This window comes from Phodopus roborovskii, unplaced genomic scaffold, assembly GCF_943737965.1.
Source record: "Phodopus roborovskii unplaced genomic scaffold, PHOROB, whole genome shotgun sequence".
NCBI classification, from domain to species: domain Eukaryota; kingdom Metazoa; phylum Chordata; class Mammalia; order Rodentia; family Cricetidae; genus Phodopus; species Phodopus roborovskii.
In genome coordinates, this window is record NW_026126461.1 from 15,965,001 (window position 1) to 15,990,916 (window position 25,916).

General features: G+C 45.6%; 1 protein-coding gene across 1 annotated transcript in view; it reads right to left on the reverse strand.

Moving 5' to 3' along the window:
• The window catches only part of Ptprm (protein tyrosine phosphatase receptor type M), a 449,915-nt gene that overhangs the window by 108,307 nt on the left and 315,692 nt on the right, over positions 1-25,916 (reverse strand). Inside the window, exons 15-17 of the mRNA XM_051190901.1 lie at positions 21,744-21,895; positions 18,267-18,341; positions 13,153-13,340 (exon numbers count right to left, since the gene is read on the reverse strand). Of these exons, the coding sequence (XP_051046858.1) occupies positions 13,153-13,340; positions 18,267-18,341; positions 21,744-21,895 (415 nt within the window). The remainder of the gene's footprint in view (positions 1-13,152; positions 13,341-18,266; positions 18,342-21,743; positions 21,896-25,916) is intronic.

Genomic DNA, 25,916 nt, shown 5'->3' on the forward strand with positions numbered 1-25,916 from the left:
TAGCAAAAATGTATTTGTATATACTAACATATATACTTATATAGGTAAGCAAGTATGTACATTGGGCTTATTATGAATATTTTGAAACTGTGCTGAAAGAGCTGAAGACATTCCAAAATGAATGAAGACATAAAACATATTAATGGGTAGGTTAATTACTCATTAACCTACCTATTACCAAGAAACCAAGTTTCCTAAGTTTTATAAATGGGTCCCCTGAAATTTCAACAAAATTGCACCAGACTTTTCATGAAGCTAGGTGGCTAAAATCTACCATATTTCTGGTATACAAAGTGATCTCAACATCATGGAAACACACGGACTAAAGATTTCTTACACATTTATACTGAAGAGGATCACAGGAAGCCATGCAAAAGCCCACGCATACTCTACTAGACCCTTGGGAAAAGGCGGGCAAAGGTTGTAAACGATTCACCAAGGGAAACTCCCATTTGCTTGCAAACATGAAGACATGAGGTGTTCAGAAGACACACTAACAAGAGATATACTTTTAGTCCATCAAAGAGATGTACAATAAAAGACAGATGAATGTTAACTTTAGTGACAGTGAATTCTGGGAAACGGTTAAATGGAACAATGAAGGACATGTGAATCAGTTTAATCTTTCATGAAAACAACCTACCAGTATATGTGAACCTGAATAATTTTATACTCCACTCTGTCTGCAGTAAATACCTTCAGAAAATAATGTCAGTTAGTCCAACTTATAATGGTGTTCATGACAAAGTAGGAAAACTAAGGCAAGAAACTGTGTTAAGATCCAAATGAATTATTATATTACAGGCTTACAGGAAACTGTGATGTTTAACTGTGCTTTTCTGCTATATACTAAAAATGTTCCAAACATGTTTTGCTTATAAAGGAAAAAAACTATAAAATTGGGCTTAGAAAGCATTAAAAACAAATTAAGTTATTTTGGATCCTTGCAACATTTTTTCATCATTAAAACGGGGGAAAGAAATAAAACCAGGCAGTCTCTTTAGGCAAATTAATCATGTTAATTGGATTTATAGTATATTCACTTCATGTTTCAAGAAGTAAGCTTAAAATATACTTAGTAATCAGCCAAGTAAAATATTTTGGCCATAAAATTGGCAGGGAACTCAAATGCATAATTACCTAAAGCACATAAATACAATACATATGAAACATATGCTATATATTTATAATTAATGCTGAATACATTATAATTTTCAGTATCTCATATATAATTTCCCTGAAGTAAATAGATAAAAGGTTTTCCATGTTTCCCTAAAGGGCAACAGTGGATGGTAAAGGAAAGGAAGAAATTTTTAAAATCCGTAAGATAGTGAATAGCATGAATACGTACTACATATCTCAATAATGGACACACAACTACTTTATTTCAAGACATGCGGCAGAAGGAATTGGAAGAATAAACATACACCCTTCCCCCCCTTTTTTTTTGTGAGTTACAGGTCAAAAACACCAGGAACTCTAATATAACCCTACTGTGGTCTGATGAATCATGTGTCTGACATTGAATTTATACAATTTAAAATGTGAAGTAAATTACTCCCAAACACTTAATCTGCACAGTCACATTATTCATCCTTGAAAACTAAGTTAGTGGAGTGTAGAAACAAAATTAATAGAACTATAACCACAACCACATTTCATACACAGCAGGGGTGTGACGTAATGACATGCTAACACTAGTACGACATCATCACAACTCAGCATTCTTAGTGTTCTGGAGGTAGGGGAGAGGTCAGACATGAGAGCAAGAGAAGGTTAAAATGAGAGTCGCTGGGAGCGAACCCAGCTCATTAAGAAAGTGAATAAAAAACAAAACAAACAAAAATCCAAAAACAAAAACAAAACAAAACAAAACAAAACAAAAAAAAAAAACTGGGCCTAGAGAATCAAAGATGTCCCCACAGGACATGGTATGGCAGTCCATGTAAACACATGTCACTACACGGGTTTCTGGCAGCCAATCAGTGCTACTACTGGTAAGCCTCTTCTTGTCTATGAGAATTTATCTATCACCGGGACTCTGTTGACAAGGACGCTGCCATGCCATCAAGAGCATCACTAGTGTTCAGGGTACTGGATTAACTGATTCATGGAAGCTGAGAGATTTGCTCAGTGATAGAGTTTTTAGTTGTCAGAAAGTAATTGGAACCTGTGTCTTCTGATTCTTAGTCCATTGTCTGTCTTTTATACATTATTCTTCTTTGAAAAGCCAAAACTTACGTGTCAACTGGCTATATTTTAAATCGCCATGTCAAAGCTTAAGCACTGTTTGAAGGTACCTTGAGATCAGAGATTCATTAAATAAAAGTTGTCACTGTCATATCATACAACTGGAAAAAAATATCTAACTTATAGAATCTCTCTGAGGTTGGGTGGCTATAAACCAGGGGAGCAGTATATACAATTTATGGCTCACAAAAGCCGTAACTTTGTTTGAGTTCATAACTGATCATTTTAGATAAGCCAAGCTGGCCAATAGCTTCATAATGACTTTCCCGAAATTCTTGGACAATGGAAAACCAGTCTAGAGAGAGTAGTTGGCATGGCCTGACATCATGAGCAAGATTAGTGGGAAGTGCTTGCTGCTCAGAGATAGTGGCTAAATGTACCATGAGTGACTAAATGCACCATGAGTGGCTTGGTCTATCTCCATCATCTCAGCAGTGCCAACTAAACCACAGACAGACCACAGACAGGGAAAACCCCTCTCCTGCCACAGACACAGGTCAAATCAACAAAACTCTGTGCCTGCAGGGCATTGGGTAAGGAAGGTTTGAACAGTGAGAAGAACAAAGCTTGAGAGCCCACTGGGACAGAGGTCTGGCTGGGGAAGTCCCTGTAATTCTATCATTATACAGTAGCATGGTGGAAGGGGCATTTTCCAATGTCTCTTTCTACAGTGCTCCTAATTAGTATGCACTGGACATATCAACGTTATCATCATGGTCTCAGGAGTCAGGAAAGACCTACGGGAGGTTTTCCATACATTGTGAAATGATTATGTGATGCAGCTTTCCTTTCAAACTGTATGTGATGACGGAGTTTCCTTTGAATGGTTACATGGGGAGCGGAACCCAAGCCACACCTAAATAATTCTGTATTGTTTCCACTGGGGACTGGGAAAAATCCAGGCTGGTTTTTAGCTACACATAACACAGCAAAGCACACTTTCATGTATGTCCAGACGGACGTGTCTGTCAACACCAAACAGTTCTCCAACAGACACCAACTGTGAGTTCGCCACTTGAAGCTAAGAGTTAGATCCTGTATGTCGACATTCTCCCAAGACTGCCCCATCTTCCTCCAACCTATCAACCGACTACAAGACATAGTTCCCATGACACGCCACCCACCGAGCCCCCAGGTTTGGTGCATTTGAAAGGATGACTCAAAGTAACAGTTTATCTGTTATGATAAAGGATATTAGGGAGGTGGCGTGGTAAGGTGTAATGAGGTGGGGTGATCCCTGTGGGTCCGCCATACTTCCAATATCTTCACGCCTTCGGCTGCCCAGAAACTCATCAAATCTTGCTGGTCATTTATTTTCGGCATGGTGTTCCCAGCTGCCCCTACTCCCCTCCTCTGGAGGTTGCTGGTTGGGGCTGAAAATTTCAACTCTAGTTCTTTAAAAATACTCAGTCATTTCAGAAACTGGTCTTGGGGGAGAGTTCAAATGCCGTTAAAATCTCTGCTTGCTAATTTTACTTTCTCATTGGAAAAAAAAAAAGACAATTGTGATATCCATTTCCCCATAAATAAGCAAACATTTTGGGGATGGGGCAGTTTGGCTCCTAGCACTTGGAGACTCTATTTGGCTTCCCTGGACGCCACTAGCAGAAGGATTATCAATCACTCCAAAGGAGAGCCAGGGTACCCTTGTATCAGCACCAGCCTCTCTGACCACTCCACAGACATTGAGGATTACAGTGGATTGTCCCAACTCCTGAAGGTGCAGTCCTGGTCGAGATTGTTTGAAAGAGTGTGTACTAGACTCTAGATGACCCCTCAAACATGGACACCTTGGCCAGAATGGGAGCTCCTCATCCTTATCTAGTGGCCTAGCAGAGGGGCCTCTGGGATCATCTCTAGGAAGCAAGGCTGTGACTGAGTCACACATAAATTTCCATGGCTGTGATTGGGCGCCAACAAAGTATGCTAGGATTGGTTCAAACGCCCCTGCTCCGTGTAGAGAAGCTGGCTGTTCGGCTTTATGTGGTGAACTGTCTGGAGACGCCCTCCTCTGTCGCAACAGTAGTCCTGATGGGGGTTAGTGTCTTCTCTCCTTGTGGCATTATGTGCTGAGATGGCTCCAAGAAGAAAGCAGCAGCAGAGACCGTAGAGTGGCAGGGATGACAGAGAGGTGGTAGCCACTGCTGATTGGGCAGAGGCTGTGGTAGCCACGGCTGATTGGACAGAGGCCGTGGTAGCCATGGCTGGGTGGTTGGCAGGCTGAACTGTGAATGTGGCCAGGCAGCCAGCTGCTTTACAGCTGCTGCAGCAGCATTTGAGCAATGTAGGAGCTGGCTGGCCAGGGTGAAGGACAGAGAGTTGGCAAGACAGGGCAGAGGGCTGAGACTGAAGGAGGATAAAAAGCTACAAAGAATCAGAGGAAATAAATGGCAGACCCTGGTTATGGGAAGAACCAAGCCTTTAGGGCCAAGGGTTTTAATAGTGGCTGCTGTTTTGGGCTAAAAAAATAAATCCCAACTCCTAGGGCCCTGGACACCCTATGTGGACAGGGACGGCCCTGGACGCCCTATGTGGACAGGGATGTCCGTGGATTTCTGAGCCTCCTGTTTTCATGTCTTGGTGTTGAGTTTCAGGCGTGTGTTACACCTGGCTTACATGGCGCTGGAGCTCAAATGAACTCGTTAGGCAGCCATTCCACCTACTGAGCTATATTCCCTGGACTCCAAGACTGTATTTTTCAATAGTTAAGAAAAATATTTTTTTTCAGGCAAAAGTAACATTGAAAGAGATCCCAAATTGGAGCCTGGAGGCCATTCACAGAGGGCTCACAAGCATCTGCTGTTGCTGAGCTCTGGGCCCTGCATTGCTGAGCACAGAAATCCAAAGTGGGCTTGGAGGACACAGACCGACTCTTTCTTTGTGGACATCTGTGGTCTGTTAGTCTTTCTGTATTTTCTATCCTTCATGTAGTCTCTGTCCTACCCAGTGAGCCATATAAAGGGCCGTCTGAGTCTGTATCCCTAAACTGCAAGACCCCAAATAAACTGTATCTAGCCCACAGTTTCTGAATTTGGACGGATGGACAGTTACACACACCTTCATCCCCACACATGAAGTACATGTATTTAAACACATAGAAGTCAACTAATCACAAGTACTTCATACTTGTCATATATCCATGTAGAGTAAACCAAGTAACACATAGTGTATCGCATTATCAACTCTTATACTGTTACTATTGTTAAAATACAGAGCTTGGGATTGTGGAGGAGCTGAGGCCTCTGATGGGGAGACCAGGAAGGCCTGGGATGGGGCTCACTGAGCTGGGTCCAAAGGGACCCGATGAGCACGGGGCTTAAAAGTCACTCTCTGCAGAGAGCACACGGGGCACAGCCCAGAGCCACGGGTGGGCTGAAGCAAGAGGAAGAGCACAGGTGAGCAAAGAAAACTGGCGGGAAAAAAAATAACGAAGACTGAGCAAAGACTGTATGTATATAGTTATAGTTTATGTAACAACTAAAGAAATAGACAACATGAGTCTGAGAGACAGCAAGGCAGGGCACATGGGTAGGTTTGGGGGGGGAGTTTTGAAAATGAGGAGAGAACGTGCTGTAATTATAGCTACTTTCAAATATTAAAATATAATACTTACATATGAAAGCATACATTGTATAAAATTTAAAATAGAAAATGAATAAGTTAAAGGAAGAAATCTTGTGGGAAAGCAGCTGTGGCCGAAACAAAAGCCTAGAGCAAGAGCCACATGCACATCTGGAGGGCCAAGGATGCCACCGCTGCCCGGTGTTTTAAAGAGCCCGTAGGTTTCCGAACATTGGTCAAGTGCAAGGCCATAAATGTCTCACAGTGAAAAACGGCCCTTAGGGCAAGAGACAGATCTACCGAGGAGAGAACGAACGTGGAGTACTAAGGGGTGGGAGGACCCTACGGCCCACTTAGGGATGAGGGGAAGGCTGTGGGATGAGGGGTAGGCTGTGGGATGAGGGGGAGGCTGTGGGATGAGGGGTAGGCTGTGGGATGAGGGGTAGGCTGTGGGATGAGGGGTAGGCTGTGGGATGAGGGGTAGGCTGTGGGATGAGGGGAAGGCTGTGGGATGAGGGGAAGGCTGTGGGGTGAGGGGAAGGCTGTGGGATGAGGGGAAGGCTGTGGGATGAGGGGTAGGCTGTGGGATGAGGGGAAGGCTGTGGGATGAGGGGTAGGCTGTGGGATGAGGGGTAGGCTGTGGGATGAGGGGTAGGCTGTGGGATGAGGGGAAGGCTGTGGGGTGAGGGGAAGGCTGTGGGGTGAGGGGAAGGCTGTGGGATGAGGGGAAGGCTGTGGGATGAGGGGTAGGCTGTGGGATGAGGGGAAGGCTGTGGGATGAGGGGAAGGCTGTGGGGTGAGGGGAAGGCTGTGGGATGAGGGGAAGGCTGTGGGATGAGGGGTAGGCTGTGGGATGAGGGGAAGGCTGTGGGATGAGGGGTAGGCTGTGGGATGAGGGGTAGGCTGTGGGATGAGGGGAAGGCTGTGGGATGAGGGGAAGGCTGTGGGATGAGGGGAAGGCTGTGGGGTGAGGGGAAGGCTGTGGGATGAGGGGTAGGCTGTGGGATGAGGGGAAGGCTGTGGGATGAGGGGGAGGAGGCAGACTGAAGAGTGGTAAGGAGACAGAGCTGGTGCAGAGGTGGAGTGGGGCCAGGCAGCCGCGACCTTGTGAGTGGGTAGTGACACCATCAAGGTAAGCAAAGTCGTGAAGGAGGGCATGGGGTCTAACAGACACTGGGACACAGGCACACTGACAGTCCCTTCGGGGCCATGACCCTCGAGAAGATACTCGTGGCTAACGGCATCTGACACTAAAAGCAGGCGAACAATTGTTTCTCTCAGGTAAGATAAGCAAAACCCTAAGAACCATCTTCCAAATGGAAGCCACACAGTTGCCTAGAAGAAACTAGGAAATGTTAGCTGCCCTGAACTGTCGTCAGACCAAGGCAACAACAATGTCTAACCTAATCCCCTCAGGTTGGAGCTCCTGGTCAGGAGAGGCTAGCTAGGGCCACAGGAAGTGCAGTTAAAGCCCGCAGAAACCAGGGACTCTGAGAGCAGGACGAACAGCAGGCAGTAAATAAAACACACACTTGCACACAGCACCTCCATTAAAAACAGTCAAGGTCACGCAAAGAAACCGGTTCTCTCCATTGCCTACTGTAAGAGCACTTGCTGAGCAAGCATGAAGACCCGAGTTCAAGTCCCGAGGACCCACATGAGGAGAGGAAGATCACTAAGGGGGGGCTGGCTGCCAGCCTCGTACCAGGTTTCCTGTGAGAGAGTGATAGAGCAGGGTTCCAGCTGTCCTCCTGTGGCCTCCTGTTACACATATACATACACATACATGCACACATGTGGGAGAGTACACACACTGACATGTGCATGTAAACACACACATAGATACATATACACACATACATACATAATCACACACACGGGAGAGCACACACATAGACACATGCATGTAAGGACACACATACACACAACATACATACATACATATACACACGTGGGAGAGGACACACACATACACACATGGGCACAAACACACACACATACACACAGCACAAACACACACACATACACACAACACAAACACATAACAAGGAAAAAAGTAGATTTTTTTTTTTAAGAGCAGGAAGCATTTATTTGGGCTTACATTCCAGCAAGACACAGAGTCCGCTACCGTCACAGCAGGGGGCGTGCCTGCCTGCAGACAGGCATAGCATAGCGAATGGAACAGCCCAGAGCTGGCAAACCAAACGCACAGGACAGATTTTGCTTTTTATCCAATAAGAAAGTATCTGCAAACACACACACAACTAACTTGCCCAAAGAGCTGGAGGCAATCTCAAAATCTCAGAGAGAATTTTTATCATTTCCTTATGGACCTGGCTCACCACCAACACAGTCATTAAAGGAAAGAACATGTCAAAAATCACTTGGCTGCTTCTGCCACTGCAGGCGCAGCTGTTACCGTTCCTAAAGTACCTACTGGGCCGGCCCACCTCAGCCGAATGGCTGCCTGTGAGGAACAGATGAGACAAGCTGCTGAGTTATACTGGGAAAGGAAGCGATTGTATGGGGGGATATACATCTGTCTAGCCACTGTGGAAATCTGTACGGAGGTATCTCACAAAACAAAACAAAACAAAAAAACTGAAAATAGAGATCACTGTATAATCCAGCCACATCATCTTACTCTAGAGAATATGCCGGAGGGACTCAAAGCCAGCATACTGCGGAGACCCTGCACCACCTTGGTTATGGCTGTACTGTCCACAACAGCTGAGTTGAGGAGTCAGCCTAGGTGCTCACCGGCAAATGAGCAGATGAAATTAAGTCTGTGTACACAAGGAGTTTTATTGAAGCCATGGAGAAGAGTGAACGAATGCCACTTGTAGGAAAACACCAGGATAGGATTGGAGGTCATCACGGTAAGTGAAACAAGCCAGACTCTGAAACACGGGTATCTCATGATGCCTCTCTGTAACTGGATCCTATATACACATATGCACACGTGTGTATAATATATATTTCTACTTTCATATACACATGTATATGTACACATATATGAACGTGAAACATGGCCATCTATAGAAATGAAAGGAACTAGTGAGGTAGAAGAGAGAGAGAGAAGGGTGCAAGGGGTAAACACGGTCAAGGCACACACGTATTTGAATGAATATATCTTGCACCACCCTGTAAGTGAAAACGTGCCAACAAAAACGTTTGAAAGACACGACAGAGGTGGGCTAAACCCTCACTATAATACAATTCCTGAATAAGGGGCACAATGTATGTTCCTCCTGGATCCTGTTATTAAGGCATTTTTTCCTTAAGCTCACTAACACCTTAAAGTATGTTTACTGTATGCTAAAGTTTTAATTTTTATGATATATGACTAAATTGTCACACAACATCATAAGGCCGTTGTTACAGTAACTTCATTTTATGGGTAAAGAGACTACTGAGGGCTGTAGAGGCTAGACAACTTGCTCAAGATTCTTAGGAAACACACATAGCTCAAGGCATGAGTGAGAGGGATAAATCCTGTTACAGCTCCAAATCTAGCCATCTCAGTCAGGCTCCCTATTGCTATGACAACAGCATGACCTAGAGCAGCTTGGGGAGGAAAGGATTTATTTGACTTACCCCTCAACATCACTGTTCCTCGCAGAAGGAAGTCAGACCAAGAACTCAAACAGGGCAGGATCCTGGAGGCAGGAGCTGATGCAGAGGCCATGGAGGGGAGCTGCTCATTGGCCTGCTCCTCATAGCTTGCTCAGCCTGCTTTCTTACAGAACCCAGGACCAGCAGACCAGGGATGGCCCCACCCACAATGTTTAAGAAACTCTCTTACAGGCTTGCCCACAGCCTAATCTATGGAGGCATTTAGGGAAAACAGAACAAGAATATTTATAGAGTAGGTTTTCTCGTGAAGAGTATCAACTTCCTGAAGCTTGGTTTTACTCACATACAGACTTGGTCACAAAACTCAAGTCACTGGGTGATGGAAACAAAGCAAGGGATGGCCAGGACTTCAGTCTCATGAGAGCTGCTACTTAGAAAGCATCTCACCTGTAAAATTGCATAGGCTCATCTGCCTTTGCTCCAGACCAATTCTGGCATGCTCTATAATGACAGATGCAGGCAAGGGGTGAGGTGCTGGGTGCTGGGGTCATTCCTAATGGAATTTTCCATTTTTTATTTGCTTGGTAGCTGGCAGCTCCTTTCCCTTTACTCCCCCTCCCTCTGGGTGTGTGTGGTATTTTCACATTTTCTTTTCTCCTTTATTTTTTAAAATTATTATTTATTTTGAGATTCAGAGTATTTGATCACTGGATGGGCTGAAAGAAAGAGGAAGTTTTGTTTTTCTGAAATGAAACAATAAACAGCATTTTAAGCTATAACAAATCTCAATGAGTTGTCAATCACAGAATGTTTAAAATGAGCTTAAGACACTCAAGTTTGTACCTGAGATCAAATGTCTTTAGAAGATTTGAGTGGGAAATAATTTTATCTACATTCAGATATCCATTGCCCATAGCTTGTTATAGAAGTCACAAGGTATTTCTAAATAGTCCATGAAAAATTGGACTCAACTGTTTTATGAATTGTTATTTGAGCCTATAACTAATCTCTTTGACATTAACATCTATAATAAACATTTGAGCAATATCTGCATGTGGAGAATTGGCTAGAACTAAGACATCATCTCTATTCACTAGGCTTATATTTTCTCAATAACCTAATTTTGTCTTTCATAAGATATTGATGCTTTTGGAAGTCTTACTCTTAATCCTATTAATTCCTAAGCTACCCTTTAGAAGTGTGTGAGGGACTATGCAAAGGCTGTCAAAGTAACTGAATTATGCATTGAACTGCGAAGGGTAAATCTAAGGATTCTGGGGCTGCTGAAATGCAGAGCTTCATCTGAAAATGTTCTGGAATGAAATAAAACTCCAGGGACACAGCTGAGATTGGTTGCTGTGGCTTTGCAGTCTTCTGATCTCAGATCACCGGCGCCACACCAGGTGTCGACCGCTAGGCGAGGCACAACATGTATGTGTGCTTTGGGCGATGTGCCTATGCTTCAGAGCAGCTGTGGTTCAGCTGCTGTTGGTACTATGCGGAGTGGACAGAGAGCTTGGCCTAAGGCAAAGCAGCCCTGAGGCCCAAGGGAAGAACCATGTGTGGCCCCAGAGTGAGATACAGAACATTGTTCGATACACACGGGCTCTAGAAGGTAACTGATGTTTGTAAAACTCTTATACTTGTTCCACGGTTGTGGGAGCAATCAACTACTGTCTCTCTGGAGTCAAGGCCCACTCCAAGAAATGAAACCAACATGAAACCCACATCTGGCCCTGGTAGAGTAAGAGCCTGAGACAGTGTAGACCAGGGGCCTAGAGGTAATGTGCTGCTTCAGGGACATAACAACAAAATGACCCCTAATCACATTCTGCTATACTCACACGTAAGTGCCTTGCTCTGCCATCAGAGAAGTGTCTTCCTTCATTAATAGGGAACGAACACAGAGACCCACTATGGACAATACACGGAGAGTGAGGGACATTGGAGCGTTCAGTCCTAACTGGGACGTCTTCATCAGGGAGCTGAGAGGTGAGAGACTACGTCCAGAGGGGATGAACGTCAGCAGGGAAACCATGTCTTCCAAGACAGGGACAAATCCACAGGAACTGCGTGCGGCAGCATGCACAGGGCTTGCACAGGTTCAAGCCGGGTGGGTCCCAGGGCTATGAGGGGGGTGTGGACATGGCCTCCCACTCCTAACCAAGAGGTTATCTATAGTTAATACCACTTACAAAGGAAAAATTAGTTTTCTTTAATGGAGTCCCCCTGGGTACAGTAATCACATGTAAGGGTAGCCCCTTGCCCAATAATAGTTGGTCAACATAAACAAAATCAATGGTATTTCTGTCTCACGTTGTTTTGTTTGGATGATTTTTATCTTATTGCTCTTTAGCTTATATATTTTGTTTTCCATTTTCGTGTGTGTGTGTGTGTGTGTGCATTTTTTGCTTTTTGTTTATTTCTTTTTTTTTTTTAAAGAAAAGGAGAAAGGGAGCAGAGTTGGGTGGGTGAGGGGTTACAGAGGATCTGAGAGGAGCTGGGGGAAGGAAAAAGCATGGTCAGAATATATTGTGTGAAAATTAAGAGAGAGAGAGAGAGAGAAGCACAAAATCATTAATCATGCACGTTATCACCTCCAGAATTTGGCACCAAGTTTTGTGAAGTCTGCCTATCTCCTTATGCCGCTATCATTTTCCACCCAGGGTGTGGTGAGCATCACTCGAATCAGCACATGCTTCACAGTGCTGATGGTGGAGCCTGGGACTTGGATGGCGGACAGTCTAAGAAGCTACAGCGTGTTGTGTCCCACAAAGTGCTGACTGGTGTCCAGCCAGATCCAGAGAGTGGGTAAAGTAGAGGCCTACCTCTCTTAAGGCTGACAATACACTGAGACAGACTAGAGGAACCGCCTGTCTGGGCTATGCACTATTAAAATTGCTATACAACAAGTAGGGACACAATTAATAAAGAAACAATACCCTGGTTCCAGATTAGATGGTTCTAAAATGTTAGCTGATTCCACAGACAAGGGATTGATTAAAAACATACCCAAGGCTTAGAAATCTACTCCTACGTAGTTCTAGCTCTACTGAAAGAAATCATGCTCTTCAACAACGACCCCATTCTTATTTAATTACATTAAAAAAGCAATCCAATATTCCTATTTCTCCTACCACACCTGCACAGCACACCTGTATACACGCTCAATGGACAGAGTGTTACTTTCAGTCAAATTTCTTCAAGTCAGAAAGTTCCTTCTAGTTGGAGAATGCGTTTCTAGCAGAATTTGCTGATGACTAAAGCTGGGGAAGGGGAACAACCTGAATTTTATATATGGTAGGAGGATATGATTGTCCCAGAAAATCCCCTGGCAGGTGTCCCCTGGGGCACCATGACAGCAGTGTGCACTCTAGGATGGTGAGACTATGGGAGCTGTTACAGCCATGACAACAGCCAGTACTGTTACTTCTATCTGCCTTCACTGCTGGGTCTACAGTGGCTCTAAGTGAGATCTCGCTTCCGGAGACAGCCACAGCACTAGGATTTAACACTGGACTTAGTTTCAGGGAACTGATTGAGCAGGAGGAAGGGAAAGCTAGCCTATGGCCAACGCACGCTTCTTCACGAAGTAAAACACGAAATGATTCTCCTTTCCCGCTGAACGCATGTGAACTTGGTAGTAAGTCTCAGAGCAGCGGGGGAAACACCAGCTGATGCCCCCCATCTGGGACTTGTCTGGCATCTCTGGGGTCCGTGCAGCTTGTTTACTATGCTACCGGTCAGCACCTAGCCCAGGCTCACCTCATACTCCTCCTTGAAGCCGTAGCCCTCAGCACACTTCATCTGGGTGATGTGTTGGAGGAGGTCTGCCACGCGGATGGCCGGGTGAAGCTGCCCAGTCTGGTAAGGCACGTCAGTAGCCTCGCGCTTCTTGTAAGTGTGGGACTGCACCAGGCTGCTGCTGTCACTGGCCATCGTGTGTGTCTCATCTGGAAAGGAAGATGAAGGAGAAAAGGTGGGAAACCAGCAGGCTGAGTCGGGACCACGGGATGCTAACCAGTTGGCTGCTGACATCCCTCCACCCTCGGGCGGCTCAGCCAGAAATCAAATGTTACAGGTTTAATCGGGATCGGCAATACTGCTACAAATGAGGTGGGAATCTTTGCTCTTACAAAGCAGTCCAAACGAGATGTTGCTTCTGCAAAGTTCATTGGCAGGAGCCTTTTGTTAGCGTTTCAGTGGCAAAGTTGGTAAAAGTTTCAGTCCGAAACTTCATCAAGACCTGGTGCGAAACCAGGCTTGTACAAGTCCGAATGCCAGCTAATTAATTTGTGTGATGAAGTAAACAAACTCTACAAATGTTCTGTGAGCAAAAGAAAGGTGCACAGAATGGTCTGGCCATGTAAAGCTAGCAATGCGGATGGACGTCAAAGGCGAGAGGAAAATATAAGAGTGTGCCTGGTTTGGGAATAATGTTTTGATGAGTCACTCTGCATGCTCGGGGATCAGAAAGCTTAATGAAACACCGTGGGCCAACGCATCACACACAGAATGTTCTACAACAGCAAGCATGCAGGCCAGCACAGGGCAGCACGCTGGCGGCTCTGTCAGGTCTATGGGTGAGACGCCCCTACCCCCCACTCCCTCCACAGCTTCTCCAAGGGGCGAGTTGGGGGAACTTACCATTGATTGGCACTTTAAAGCGGATACATATCAGGAGGGAAAGAGGAGGAGAAAGAGGAAACAGGACATAAGCAAAGGCACTGTGCGGATAAGTGCAGGTACTTCTACTGTGCCCTTACGGTCCCCCAGTTAAATTTGCCATTGAGAGGCGGTCAGAGGGCGGAGCCTCAACCCTTCCATCGCGCTAGGATGGAGCCGGTTCACTTGAAATTAGTGTGTCGTTGTTTTCTATCCCCCACGAACCAAGGAATAATTAAATGAAGGCCACTTGTGTTCACCTCGTTTGCCATTTAAATTTCTTGAGCAAAAGCCAATCAAATTGTGCTAGAAAACCAATGTCAAAACGTGGGCAAACAAAGCCTAGAGAGGCTCTGTTTTAGTGGGTGACGACTAGTAAACTAGATTAATAGATCGCACACGTGTTATCTGTTAAGAATGTTTGAGGCACACATACATGTTCAATTAAGGCTACTCGGTTAAGAGTTTCATCTTCTGTGGGTTAACTCTCTAAAATGCTGAAACCCTTCAGTCATTTCATGAAATGGGAAGGCTTCCCTGGAATCACAATGCTAAAAATCACTTAAAAGGAGATATCTAATAGCTTCAATGTATACGTAATAGAAATGTGAGAAAGGATGGGGGTGCTGGGGAACTCCAGATTATGGATTAAAAACAGGGATCTCAGCTACTGTTGCTGTTCCGCCTGAAGGTTTTAGTCCTAAGGAACTACGCGAGCTGGGCCTGTCCTGCAACCTTGCTCTGTCCGCATTGCAAAGCCCCTGGGGATGCATGGTATGGAGGGTGACACAGTGTGGAGCTATGTCGCTGTGGCTGAAATGGCACCCCAGTCACTACAAGGCGGCTAAAAAGACACAAATAAAAACAAAATAAAGAAAGGGTGGTAAAAGCTGATTTTATGATTTGGTTTTGTTTTTCATTTGGATTTGCTTTGAAATTTAGCAATGTCTACGTTCCCGTTTTAGTAGTCACCAATGCACCCCACGCCCACCCCCGGAAATTTGCATCTCAGATCTGCTTGTTGGCAACTGCCAAGAGTTATCAGCTGGGAGGCTGGGTCCCTGCTGAGGTACTAAATCCACTGGGCTCTTGGTTCTCTAGCAGAAAGCTTTGTTCTGCATAAATACTAAAAGAAATGGAACATTAATTAGTTTCCCCTCTGTGTTTTTCTTGCTCTCGTCAGTTTGCACTTTCTGCAGTGAATATAATTAGCCCACCTTTCCTTGTGGCCCAATGCGACACCACCCGCAGGACCCAGGCGGATTTGCCCGCATCCTAGTGATGCTTTGGTCTCAGGCCTGGGTGTTGTTAAAGTCTTAAGGCCACACAGCCACAGCTACTGCCAATGTGGCATATGTTTCTCCATTGCATGATGACACCTTGGCCTCATCTCTAGAATGGAACACCTTTTCAGTCACTTTATCCTCCCGGGGAGCGCTACTGCCCAGCACAGGCGTGTTCAGGGGGCCCTGGAAGCTCCCTGTGCCAGATCTGTTAGGAAACTGGATCGCCTCTCCTGCCAGACATTCCTGACCCCCCTAAAATGAGCAGTCAATTGCTTTCCTATGACTGCTGGAAACGATTTATTAGTGGTAAACAATATCCTATGTCATCCATTTCCTACCAACAATTTTCTAAAATTAAAAATAAAGTCTTTTAGATGAACAAATCAGAAAGGAAGGTTTCTTAATATCAGTTCTGGTGATTTTCTGAGAATTAGAAATTAATTCTATATTCATTAATGAGTTAGCTGAAAAACACTGACTTGGAATGGATGCTGTATTATTGAGATGGAGGAGGATCAATCATTTATTACCTTTTAGCTGTCTGTCTATCTGTACCCATTCATCCACCCGTTCATCTTTGTAAGCAAATGAGGTAACGGTATACTTAAATTCTCCATGTAAACTGGATCTTTGTGAGTGAAAAGGAAACACTAAGGCACCATGTAACCCGAATAATGTAAAACCCAGTGACTGGTTCAAGCTGAAGATCAGAGAACGAATCTCTAACCATACTGGTGAGAGAGAGAGCAGTCTAGGATTTCTGAGCCCTGGTGGAGAGCAGTGCAGTTTGGAGATGCAATCAGCTGGGTTTTCTATTAGTCGTGTTACAGTACTAGAGATTTATTCTTGCGAACTATGTTTCCTAACAGAATAGTCCTTCTGGTCTGGCTGCAAACTGTAACTACTCCCATCCCTTCAAAGAGTAGACAACTAGCTTATCTTCCGGTTGCTTCAAGGGGTAACCTTGGATTCCAGTGAGGGACTCCAGTGAGGAATACACAGATGCACAGTACACCAGACCGTGGGACTCTGCCATGGCTTCCGAGTAACAGCCTCTTATCCCTCTGGTTTCTGCTACTCAGACTATACCAGAAAATGGTAATCTGTGCATTTGGCAGACTTACTTTTTCACACTATTTTGAAACTTGAATTGACTGTTCTAGTTATGTTTTCCCAGAAAAGAAGCCTAAGCAACTTCAAAGGATGTCATTAATGTTCCTAATAATAAGGCAGTGGCTTTGGAGAAATGATATTTGTTTAATAGGCTTATCTTCGCCCTGCTGTGAAATCTGAATGCCTTTTTTTCCCCTTTGACAATGCATGTCTCAGCCCTCCCGACCCATGGTTCCTTTAGGACTGGAACATCCACAGAAGAACCTGGGGTGTGAACGCCATGCCACAGTGTACAAAGACGTCACAACCTTCGCCTACCCAATGACGACTTCACAAACGTGTCTGCAGGGAGATCAGAATGCCTGTGTCCCTCGCCTGTGAGAAGGATCTTAACCACGGTGTCCCCCCCCCCCGCCCTTTATAGTTGCTACAAACTGTATTTAGTGGGGGCTGTACTGGGCCTCAGAAAAATACTTCAAATACTCCAATTCCATACTTAATTCATTTTTGTTCCTTAGGCAACCAACTTGCTTAAGCCTAAAGGACTATGGGATACAAACAAAAATTAATTACCCTCTCCTTGGAAATCTGACAACTCTGAGGACTAAGGAGCCCAGTGGGGAGTCCTGGTTGGGATATTGAGGCCTCCTGAAGAGAGGCAGGGAGAGGAAGTTGAAGGTAAGGATAAAGTTCTGGCTACGGGATGGGTTCTCTACCCGGGAGCTGCTTTTGGTGAGCTCTTTGGTAGAAAGAGAACACAGCCAGGACACACCCAGGTCACTTGTGCAGCTTAAATGCCACAGCAGCTCACGTTTTTCACTTCTCATGGGCAGGCAATGTCATTTCTCCTCGCCCTTCTTAAACTGTACAAGCGGGCACCCTCCCCTCCCCCCCCCCAAGACCCCCCGGGGATATTTCATACTTTAAATGCATTCTGCCCCATTGGGCTAACATTTTAGTTCATTTCTTACGACATCTGACACATAATAAACCACGCGATGATAAAGCGCCCTCCTGTCATTCCGCTGTTCGGGAGGACATCAGTTCCGTTAAGATTCCACTGTGTGACAGACACGCGGCTGGGGGGGGGCTGCCCTGGGCGATGGGTAGGAGGTCTAGACCCCACTGTGAACACTACACTGCATGATACGGGGGCCGTCATTAGGAAAAACGCTATTTTTGAAACTGGCAATTTTAGTGCTCAGAGAGATAAGTGAAGATAATGAGAAGCTATTTTCACTTTTGCGGCTGTCACACTGGACGGCATTCGGCTCTTGGAAGTACACAGCTGAGCCATGACGTGTCATTTGTCTTCTCCCGGGATCGGAGCTAACATTTCGTTCTGCACACAGGCATGGAGAGTCCTGGAGCTGGGACTGCTCACGGAAACCTTTCGCTGTGAACACACCCCCACATGCAGCAGACACTTCCTTCCAGTGGAGGCGTCATCGCAACGCCCCGCACCCTGCCCCGTGTCCCTAGCCCCATGCCTCCCCTATGCCCCACTTCTAATCATGGAATCATGCACAGTTCAAACTCCAGTCTCCCGGAGAGTGATGCTGACTCTCTCAGTCACTCCTGAAACAAACTTTTGGGTAAGGGGATTATTCTCACCTAAAATTGCAGTTGGCACAAATGGGTCTGTCATACATCGTAAGCAGGGCAACGCAGAGAAAGTGAAAAAAGAAAGAACAGTAAATGGTTGGTGAACAGTCCCCAGTTTCCCCCAGGAAAGCCACGGGAAGCCTTGGCTTAGCAAAAAGGTTCAAGAGCTGCCAAGGGCGGCGAGGATGCCAGATGGCGGAGAAATGTTACCTGGGTAATAGGAATTCGGCACCGATGTGCTCAGCGTGTTTGTTTTCATCGTAAAGGATGACGGTGAAGACACAGCTGTGGATAAAGAAAGGCTGGTCAGAGGCCACTGGTAGGAGGAGTTTGGAATGCAAGACACTCTGGAATCGCGGGAACCACTCCATGTGAAGGCGGCCCGCTCCCACGGAGAGGTGTCTGGGATTAAGTGCATATGGTAAACACCACTGACCTCAGTGGTCTCTCATCCTTCCTAGGGCACAAACCCTTTGATCAGATCAAGATCATCCTGTAATGGAAAGTGTCTACGAGCAGTCACCATATGGGATAGGGAAATCCAAGAGGTTCCTCTGACTTCTGGCCTTGGCCTTTTGATTACGTGTCCGCTCTGAGCAGAAGCTTACAACTAAAACGGTGGGAACAAGTCAAAACACGACCCCAGAAAAACAGTGGGGTAGCACTGGTGGGGACATCACCCCCCTCGCCTGGCTTACAAAAATAAAGTTGATTTGTACTATATTGGAAGTCTTTAAATAGTACAAAAAATATGTGTCTAGTTCTTTGTATTATTTCTGTGAAGGACACTGAACCACCACACCACCCCTTTGTCTCCATTGCTAAGAGGGAAAGTCAAACCCTCTAATTTGCCATTTTGAGGGCGCATGCACGCTAACTCTGCTGTGCATCTTAGTTGATCCTTAGTGTAAAAAATGCTCACTTCATCAAAGCACAATGACCCAACATAATGGTCCATGCCTACACTTCTCCACACTGAGGTGATTTATTGGATGCTGAGTTCCCAGGGAGACACATACACAATCGCATCATCCTGACAATGGGTAGTGCTGTGGATTCCTCAGGCCCTAATCATTTTGATGATGTGTTAATGTATTTTAGTTGTCAGAAGCAACTCCTGCTGCAAAGGCAAGTGGGAAGTGCCCTTACTCATCTCTTCAAATGGCAAATAAGTGAACAACAGAGGGAGGGGTCTGACTGTCTCTCTAGAGAAGGGTCACACTTATGTGTGATTTTAGTGAGTTGCCAGGAAAACAGCAACCCATGGAGACAAGAAGAAACCACTGAGCCCATAAACTGCCCAAGGCCACTTTCTCACCTGCAGCCATTTTTATGTGCTCAGTAAAATTGTGCAGGGAAAACACAAAATAACTATGTATTTAAGTACTCAAACAGCCCATTCCCATTTCCTATATTCGAACTCCCTCCTTTATGAAGTATTGAAGTGGAAGGCACAGCTCATATTTGCTGTGCTGGACGGATTATTCTCTACTCTCATAAATGAATTCTGGTTTACTTTTAAATTCTTCAGTCTCTTTTTTTTTTTTTTTAAAAAAAACTATTTCATTTTAAATATGGATTCACCCCATAGCTTCTGGAACTTTCTGAGTAAGATCTTGCAGATACGTGTATCTGCATGTCACATACGTGCATGTGTGTGCGCATGCCATAGCCAAGGTGTCTGTGTGAGCTCCCCTGGGATTGCTTGCCCAGGGGATTTTATTGAAAGGGAATGCTTGGAGTGTTGGGATAATGTTTAACACTGGGGATCTCTGTTAGTGAAACTGTAGAGACCTCTCACAGCAATCCAAGCAGGATGACGATCTCTTTTGCTGGGTTTATTAAAAGGGCCCAAACAGTGGGTCAGCCAGGCAGGCTTCTGTGGCAAACCTGTGTGTGCGAGCATCTTTGCATGTCTACACATATAGACCTGAATAGAACTAAATGCCCAGCTAGACTTCCTGTCCAGAAGTGATGTCCCCCTGGGGTTCAAACCTGAAACATCCCACAACTACTAACTTCAGTTCCTGCTCTTAAAGTGGGCCATTTCAAGGTACTGTATTCCCCAGGAAACCGACCGTGAAATAAAAGTTTGGAACCTTGGTGGGCTACCCTGGAAAGCGGAGGACATAAATGAGTGGCCTCTTCCTTTTTCACTCCATCTCATTTCATTTATGTATGTATGCATTTATTTATTTATTTGTGGTCTTGGGGGGGGGTCTTCACATATGTTGCATGCGTGGTTGGTGAGTGTCCTCATCTGTGGTGTGCCCTGTGTGGCCTCTTCTAAACCAATGCTCAGAGAGCAGTCACAACTATACAAATTCCATCCCTGTATGAGCTCAAAGGTTGTGGGTCCCCCCCCCCATCTAATTCACAACAAACAAGGTCAGGGCACTTTGATTTGGAGCTGTGTATACTATGTAATTTTGTTTTTTAGTGAAAAAAAAAAAAACCCAGTAACTTCTGCTACAAAAAAAGCAGTGACACCAGTTTCTGCACCCTCCACTGAATGTCATAGAAGGATGTTGGCCAAAACCCCACCTGAGCAGCGCTGCCCTCCCAGTGTGCTAGAGTAGTGCCTGGTGCAAGCAAGCCTAGCAGGCTGCGTATGCTGGGAGCACACACAAGTAGGGGAAGAAAACTCGGAACCATGGTGGCTACCAATAGAAGCCGTCTGTGAAAGCTAAGTGACTGGAAAAGGCATGCGGGCTCCCGAGAGGGCATAGGTGAGCCTCTCATGATCCTCCGAGCAGAAGGGATGGCAGCCCAGCATCCTCTAGCCAAAGGGCTTCATCGGGTGGCCAGCACACCCTGTCCATGGCTACCAGCGATCCGCTAGACCCCATCTCCATGCGGTTTGAGCGCTACCAGCCTTTCTGTGCTTTGCTTTGGTCATAGCTGTGCTGTCTACCCATGTGCTGATGATATCCTGATCATACAGCAAGGACCAGTAGTGTCTGTATGTATGGCTTTCACACACAGAAACCCCAAATCTTTGGATTTGATGAGTGTGTACCACGGACCAGAAAGTCAGGCTCAATTGTGGGGTTCACGTCTGGTCACCGACAGTACGACCAGGGATGGAAAAACTGCCCCTTTTGTGCCTTATCTAGTCAACTGGGTTGCTGGTCTCCGGAAACACTGCCTTCACAGGGATCACGGGTGCACGCATGGGGAGGCATTGGTTGAGCTCAGTTAGACCACCTGATGCAAAGCTTACGGTACATTGAAGCACATTTTAATTTATTAATTGCCACTTATTGCCCTGTAATAAAGGTAGAACCTGTCAGCTGAATAAACAAACAATTAACTTGTTACTGCCATTTAACGACCTGTCTCACTACAGACTTCCCTGGTGCAATTCCACACCTGGCTTTGCTTATAAATGGGACCTAATCATCAAAAGGTGCGGGGGAGCCTGTGCCTCCTCCTCCAGAGGGAGCCTCTGAGTCACTGCTCTCAAAGAACTCAAAGACATCTCACTGCAGCTCCCGGGGCCTCCTTGCCCAGGGTCCTAGCATCTTTAGGAAAAAGCACCTTCACTAAGCAACTTGAGGCCTAGAGACTTGGAAAAGCAGTTCTGTGTAAGAGCACTGTAAGAGAATTTGGGGTTTTAATCTCACAGAGCTGCTGGAACCCGTTCCAGCCCAACAAGCACAGTCAAAGCCACGCTTTGACACTTACGTCTCCCATTGATGTTGTGAGTGTCCATGAACGAGAAGGCTTCGTCACAGTTTGTGCCTTGCTCAGCATAACCCTTGTCCATAGAATTCACCATCACAGTCATCTCCTGCCGGGTGCTGCTCATCGTCTCCTTCCTCTTCTTGGCCAGTTTCCTGGGAACAAAGAGTTCGGTGATGTAAACGAACGACGTGTGGATGGGAGACAGAATCCTGGCACAGGTATTGACTCATGTTCAGAAACAACCTCTACCAAATCAATCATTCACTCTTACATTGATTTATGTGTCTTATCCATGTGAGGTACCCTGCCAGGCTGCACACACAGAAAACACCTTAACAATAGCATCAACAACAACAGAAACAGCAGCAGCAACAAAGAGTAACAATAACAGCAGCAACAACAAAAACAGCAACGATAACAATAACAGCAACAATAACAATAACAGCAGTAACAATAACAAAAACAGCAGCAGTAACAATAGCAGCAGTAACAATAGCAACAGCAGCAACAATAACAATAGCAACAATAACAGCAGCAACAACAATAACAGCAACAACAAAAACAGTAACGATAACAATAACAGCAACAATAAAAATAACAGCAGTAACAATAACAACAGCAGCAACAATAACAATAACAGCAGTAACAATAACAACAGCAACAATAACAACAGCAGCAACAATAACAGCTAACAGAGACAGTGCTTTCCCTACAATGAGCTAACCCTACATAACCTACAACCCTTAGAAGACCGTAATCATCTGTTGACTGATAAGCTCCTAGAGTTACTAGCTTCTTACTAAATAATTGTCAGAGACACAGTGTCAAAGAGTAAATTCTAATAAGTATCAGCCAGACAAAATTGAACTATAATTCTCAATTTGTGACAGGGTTAGATCCCAGTGAACCACAATTATTCTATGCTGAAATGTCTACTACCGCCAACTTAACTTCTAAGCAGGGTTCCGGTCTCCTCTGCAGGGGGAAATGCAAAAATTCCCTGAACAGGGACCCAGGACTCCGTTTCCTACTCACCAACCACAAGGTAGCCATATGTAAAGTGACAGCTACCTGTGTAGAAACCCAGTGGAAAATGAGCAGATAAAACACACTGCTGCAGATCTTATCGGCGACTCTGTGCCCAAGACAGATGCGGCTGGAATTCAAAATGCTTGAGGGACAACAATGTAGTGAGGTGGTCTCAGAAGACCACAGCACTGTCAACCCAAGCCTCTGTGCGAGTCTCTGCCAGATACGGCGCATAAACAAGGCCAGAACAATGGCAGCGTCAACAGACGTGCTAACATGGAAGGGAGGAACTTTCCTGGGGCCCCGCCCATAACATGGAGCTACAGGCAATAAATGAAAGCTACGAGGAAACCAGCCTCTCCCAGGGATGCGCTCCTTGTCCAGTGCAGTACATGCAGCAGCCTTGAAGCCACATACACACAGTAAAAATGAACACAGCAGGTCGAATTTGCGCATTTGTGCACACACACATACACACATGTAAATGACAATCATAATCAAAGAAAAAGGAGCTAGCAGCTTGAGGGTGGAAAGGCATGTGAGTGACTGGGGGAAGGAAGGGCAGAGGGAAAGTCATGCCATTCTGTTTCAATGCGTTTTTTTTTTTTTAAAGGAGAAAGAAGAGAATATTAAAATTCTGCCTAAGCACCTACTACCACTTAAAACCGAAAAATGGCGGCTACTTCTAGAAAATCATCCTGACACGGATGGACCTAGGACTCGGCGAGATTGGAAATCAGCCACACGATCACAACCACACCCATGCCATGCGCTTGCTAATGCAGTGGAGGGTGCCGGGACAGGAGACTAGATGGATAATTCTTATTATCGTTTGTAAATGGTGCACAGCTCGAATGCTCTCTTGCCTGTAGTTATAATCATCTCTTAATTCTACACTTGGAAGGAAGACCGGCCCCAAGATTAATCTGCCCCTTTAATTGCTAAAAGTTGGTGGAACAAAAGGCATTGATTTGAGACAGACGAATGAGAATCATGTACAATGTCTCCGCGAGGGAGAAGTGATGAGAGACCCACCCGTCTGACCTCTCTGGGCACCGACACCCTCTCTTTCTATGTGCAGACATGACCGTCTTCACGAGTCCCTTCCCGGCTGGCTGCACTGTGTCGGGGCCAGTGTCTAGACCTGCCTGCTGTCATAAGATGCACTGGGCAGAGGCCCACTTTGCTATACTGAGTCTAAAAAGGACTTGGGGGTGAACGAGCACATTATAAAACAGGGTTGCTCCCTGAAACTCAGCTAGGATTGGCATCTTAACACCTCCCTGGCAGCAGCAGCATCTTCCCCTATGGGATCACTGCCTGGCTACCATAAAGGGGATGAGGAGCCAGCTGGTGTATTTATGCTGCAAGATGCCTTCGGTCAGGTGACATCAGAGTTAGGGACTGATAACTGAGATTGTCTTCCACCACCAGGAGCCGCCTGGTCTGAGTCAGCCACAAGATCGCTGTGTCCAATGCTGATGCCTCAGAGAGCATATGGTGTCTGAAAACTGAGTCATGGATACTCCAGGGGTTTTGCTCCCCTTAGAGGACAGGTTATAAAGGACAGGTTGTACTGATAGCCACGACTTCTGCCCTATGTTCCTTACCTACGGTGAACATGGCTGCTCAATAAGCTCTACACTCTAGAACAGAGGCCCCAGCACCGCGTGTCTACGATGGGAGGCTGGAAGGCACCTATGGCATGGACAAGGGGTCATAACCAAGAACCTCATCTCTGTCTGTCTACAGATCCTGACCTAGAACCGCATGGTATCAACATCTATTTTTGAGAGCGACAGTGAACTGCCAGGAACTTTGTATGATTGGCAGTCATGGCGACTTGACAATTTAGGTTTCAAGACCCATTTAAGATCTCCAAATATTCCAGAGAGGAGCAAGACTCTGGCTCCCAGCATGACAAAGTGCAGCTTACCTGTGACTCTGCCACCTGTGTGTCAGTGAGGAAAGAGACACTTCCTGTAACGCACTTCCCGTGGTCACTGTGTTTGGTCTCAGTAGAGCTGGAGTTTCCATCCCATTCTTAGCCCCTCTTTAAGTGGCGTAGTATGGAAAAGCTCTCACATTGACGTAACGGGAAGGAGGAGGGAAAGCACATACAATGTCTGGTAGAAAATTAAAATCACGGAAGTGGAAAAAGAAATCTCAGAGAGAAGGAAAAACGACACGAACCACACATTTGGATGAACATGGAAAGGGAAAAATTGTTAGAGAGGAAATAAGCCCTTTAAAAACTCTTAATTAATCAGCAGATAGGGGTTGGTTTGAAAGGCAGGAACAGGGTCACAGACGGCTACTGCTCGTGGATAAGTGAGGTTTAAGAGAGGTGAGAGACGGGAATGGAGCACGCTTCGCCATCAGAAGAACACACCGGACCTGCAAAGCAGGGTGAAGTCATCCAAGGTTGGACTGGCATCAGCCCTGAGTGCCTAGCGTCTCCAGGACAACCAAGGCACAAAGCAGCTGAGAAGGGAAAAGGGGAACAATACCACATGCTCAGCACAGTGTAGAAAGAGAAAGCGTGGAAGCCAAACGATATACAGACGAGGAAAGCAGAAGGCTATTAATAGATCTGAAATGGTAAGAAATATGCGCGCTCTCGATACGGTACATGCCAGTGATACGGTACATGCCAATGATCAATCGAAATACCAACAGTCTACACATATGAGCTGAGAGGCAGATACTATCAAAGTAGATTTAAAAAATGAGATCCAACTCAGTATCATCTGTAAGAAACTTATTATATATACGAGGGCCCAGATGGGTTAAAAAGTAAAGGGATAAGGAAAAGCCAAGTCACCACAGCTAACAGAAAATCACAAAGAGCTGTGCTAGGTCTGACATGACACTCCAAAGAAAGGCGAGCCACCATGGAGTAGAGTAGCACTACTTTAAAAAGGGTCATTCTCAAAACAGACGTCAAAATCTCATGATATGTTGTCAACTATTGTAGTGGGATATTCACTTTGTCTGCATCTGTGGCACTGACCACGCCCATTGGGGGTGGAGCCAGGGGAGGAAGTGACCTGTGGAAGGAGGTCTGAACCAGGATGTATCCCTAGTACACGAAAAGACTTTGGGAGCACATTTCCCATGGTGGGATGCTCCCTTAACCTAGAG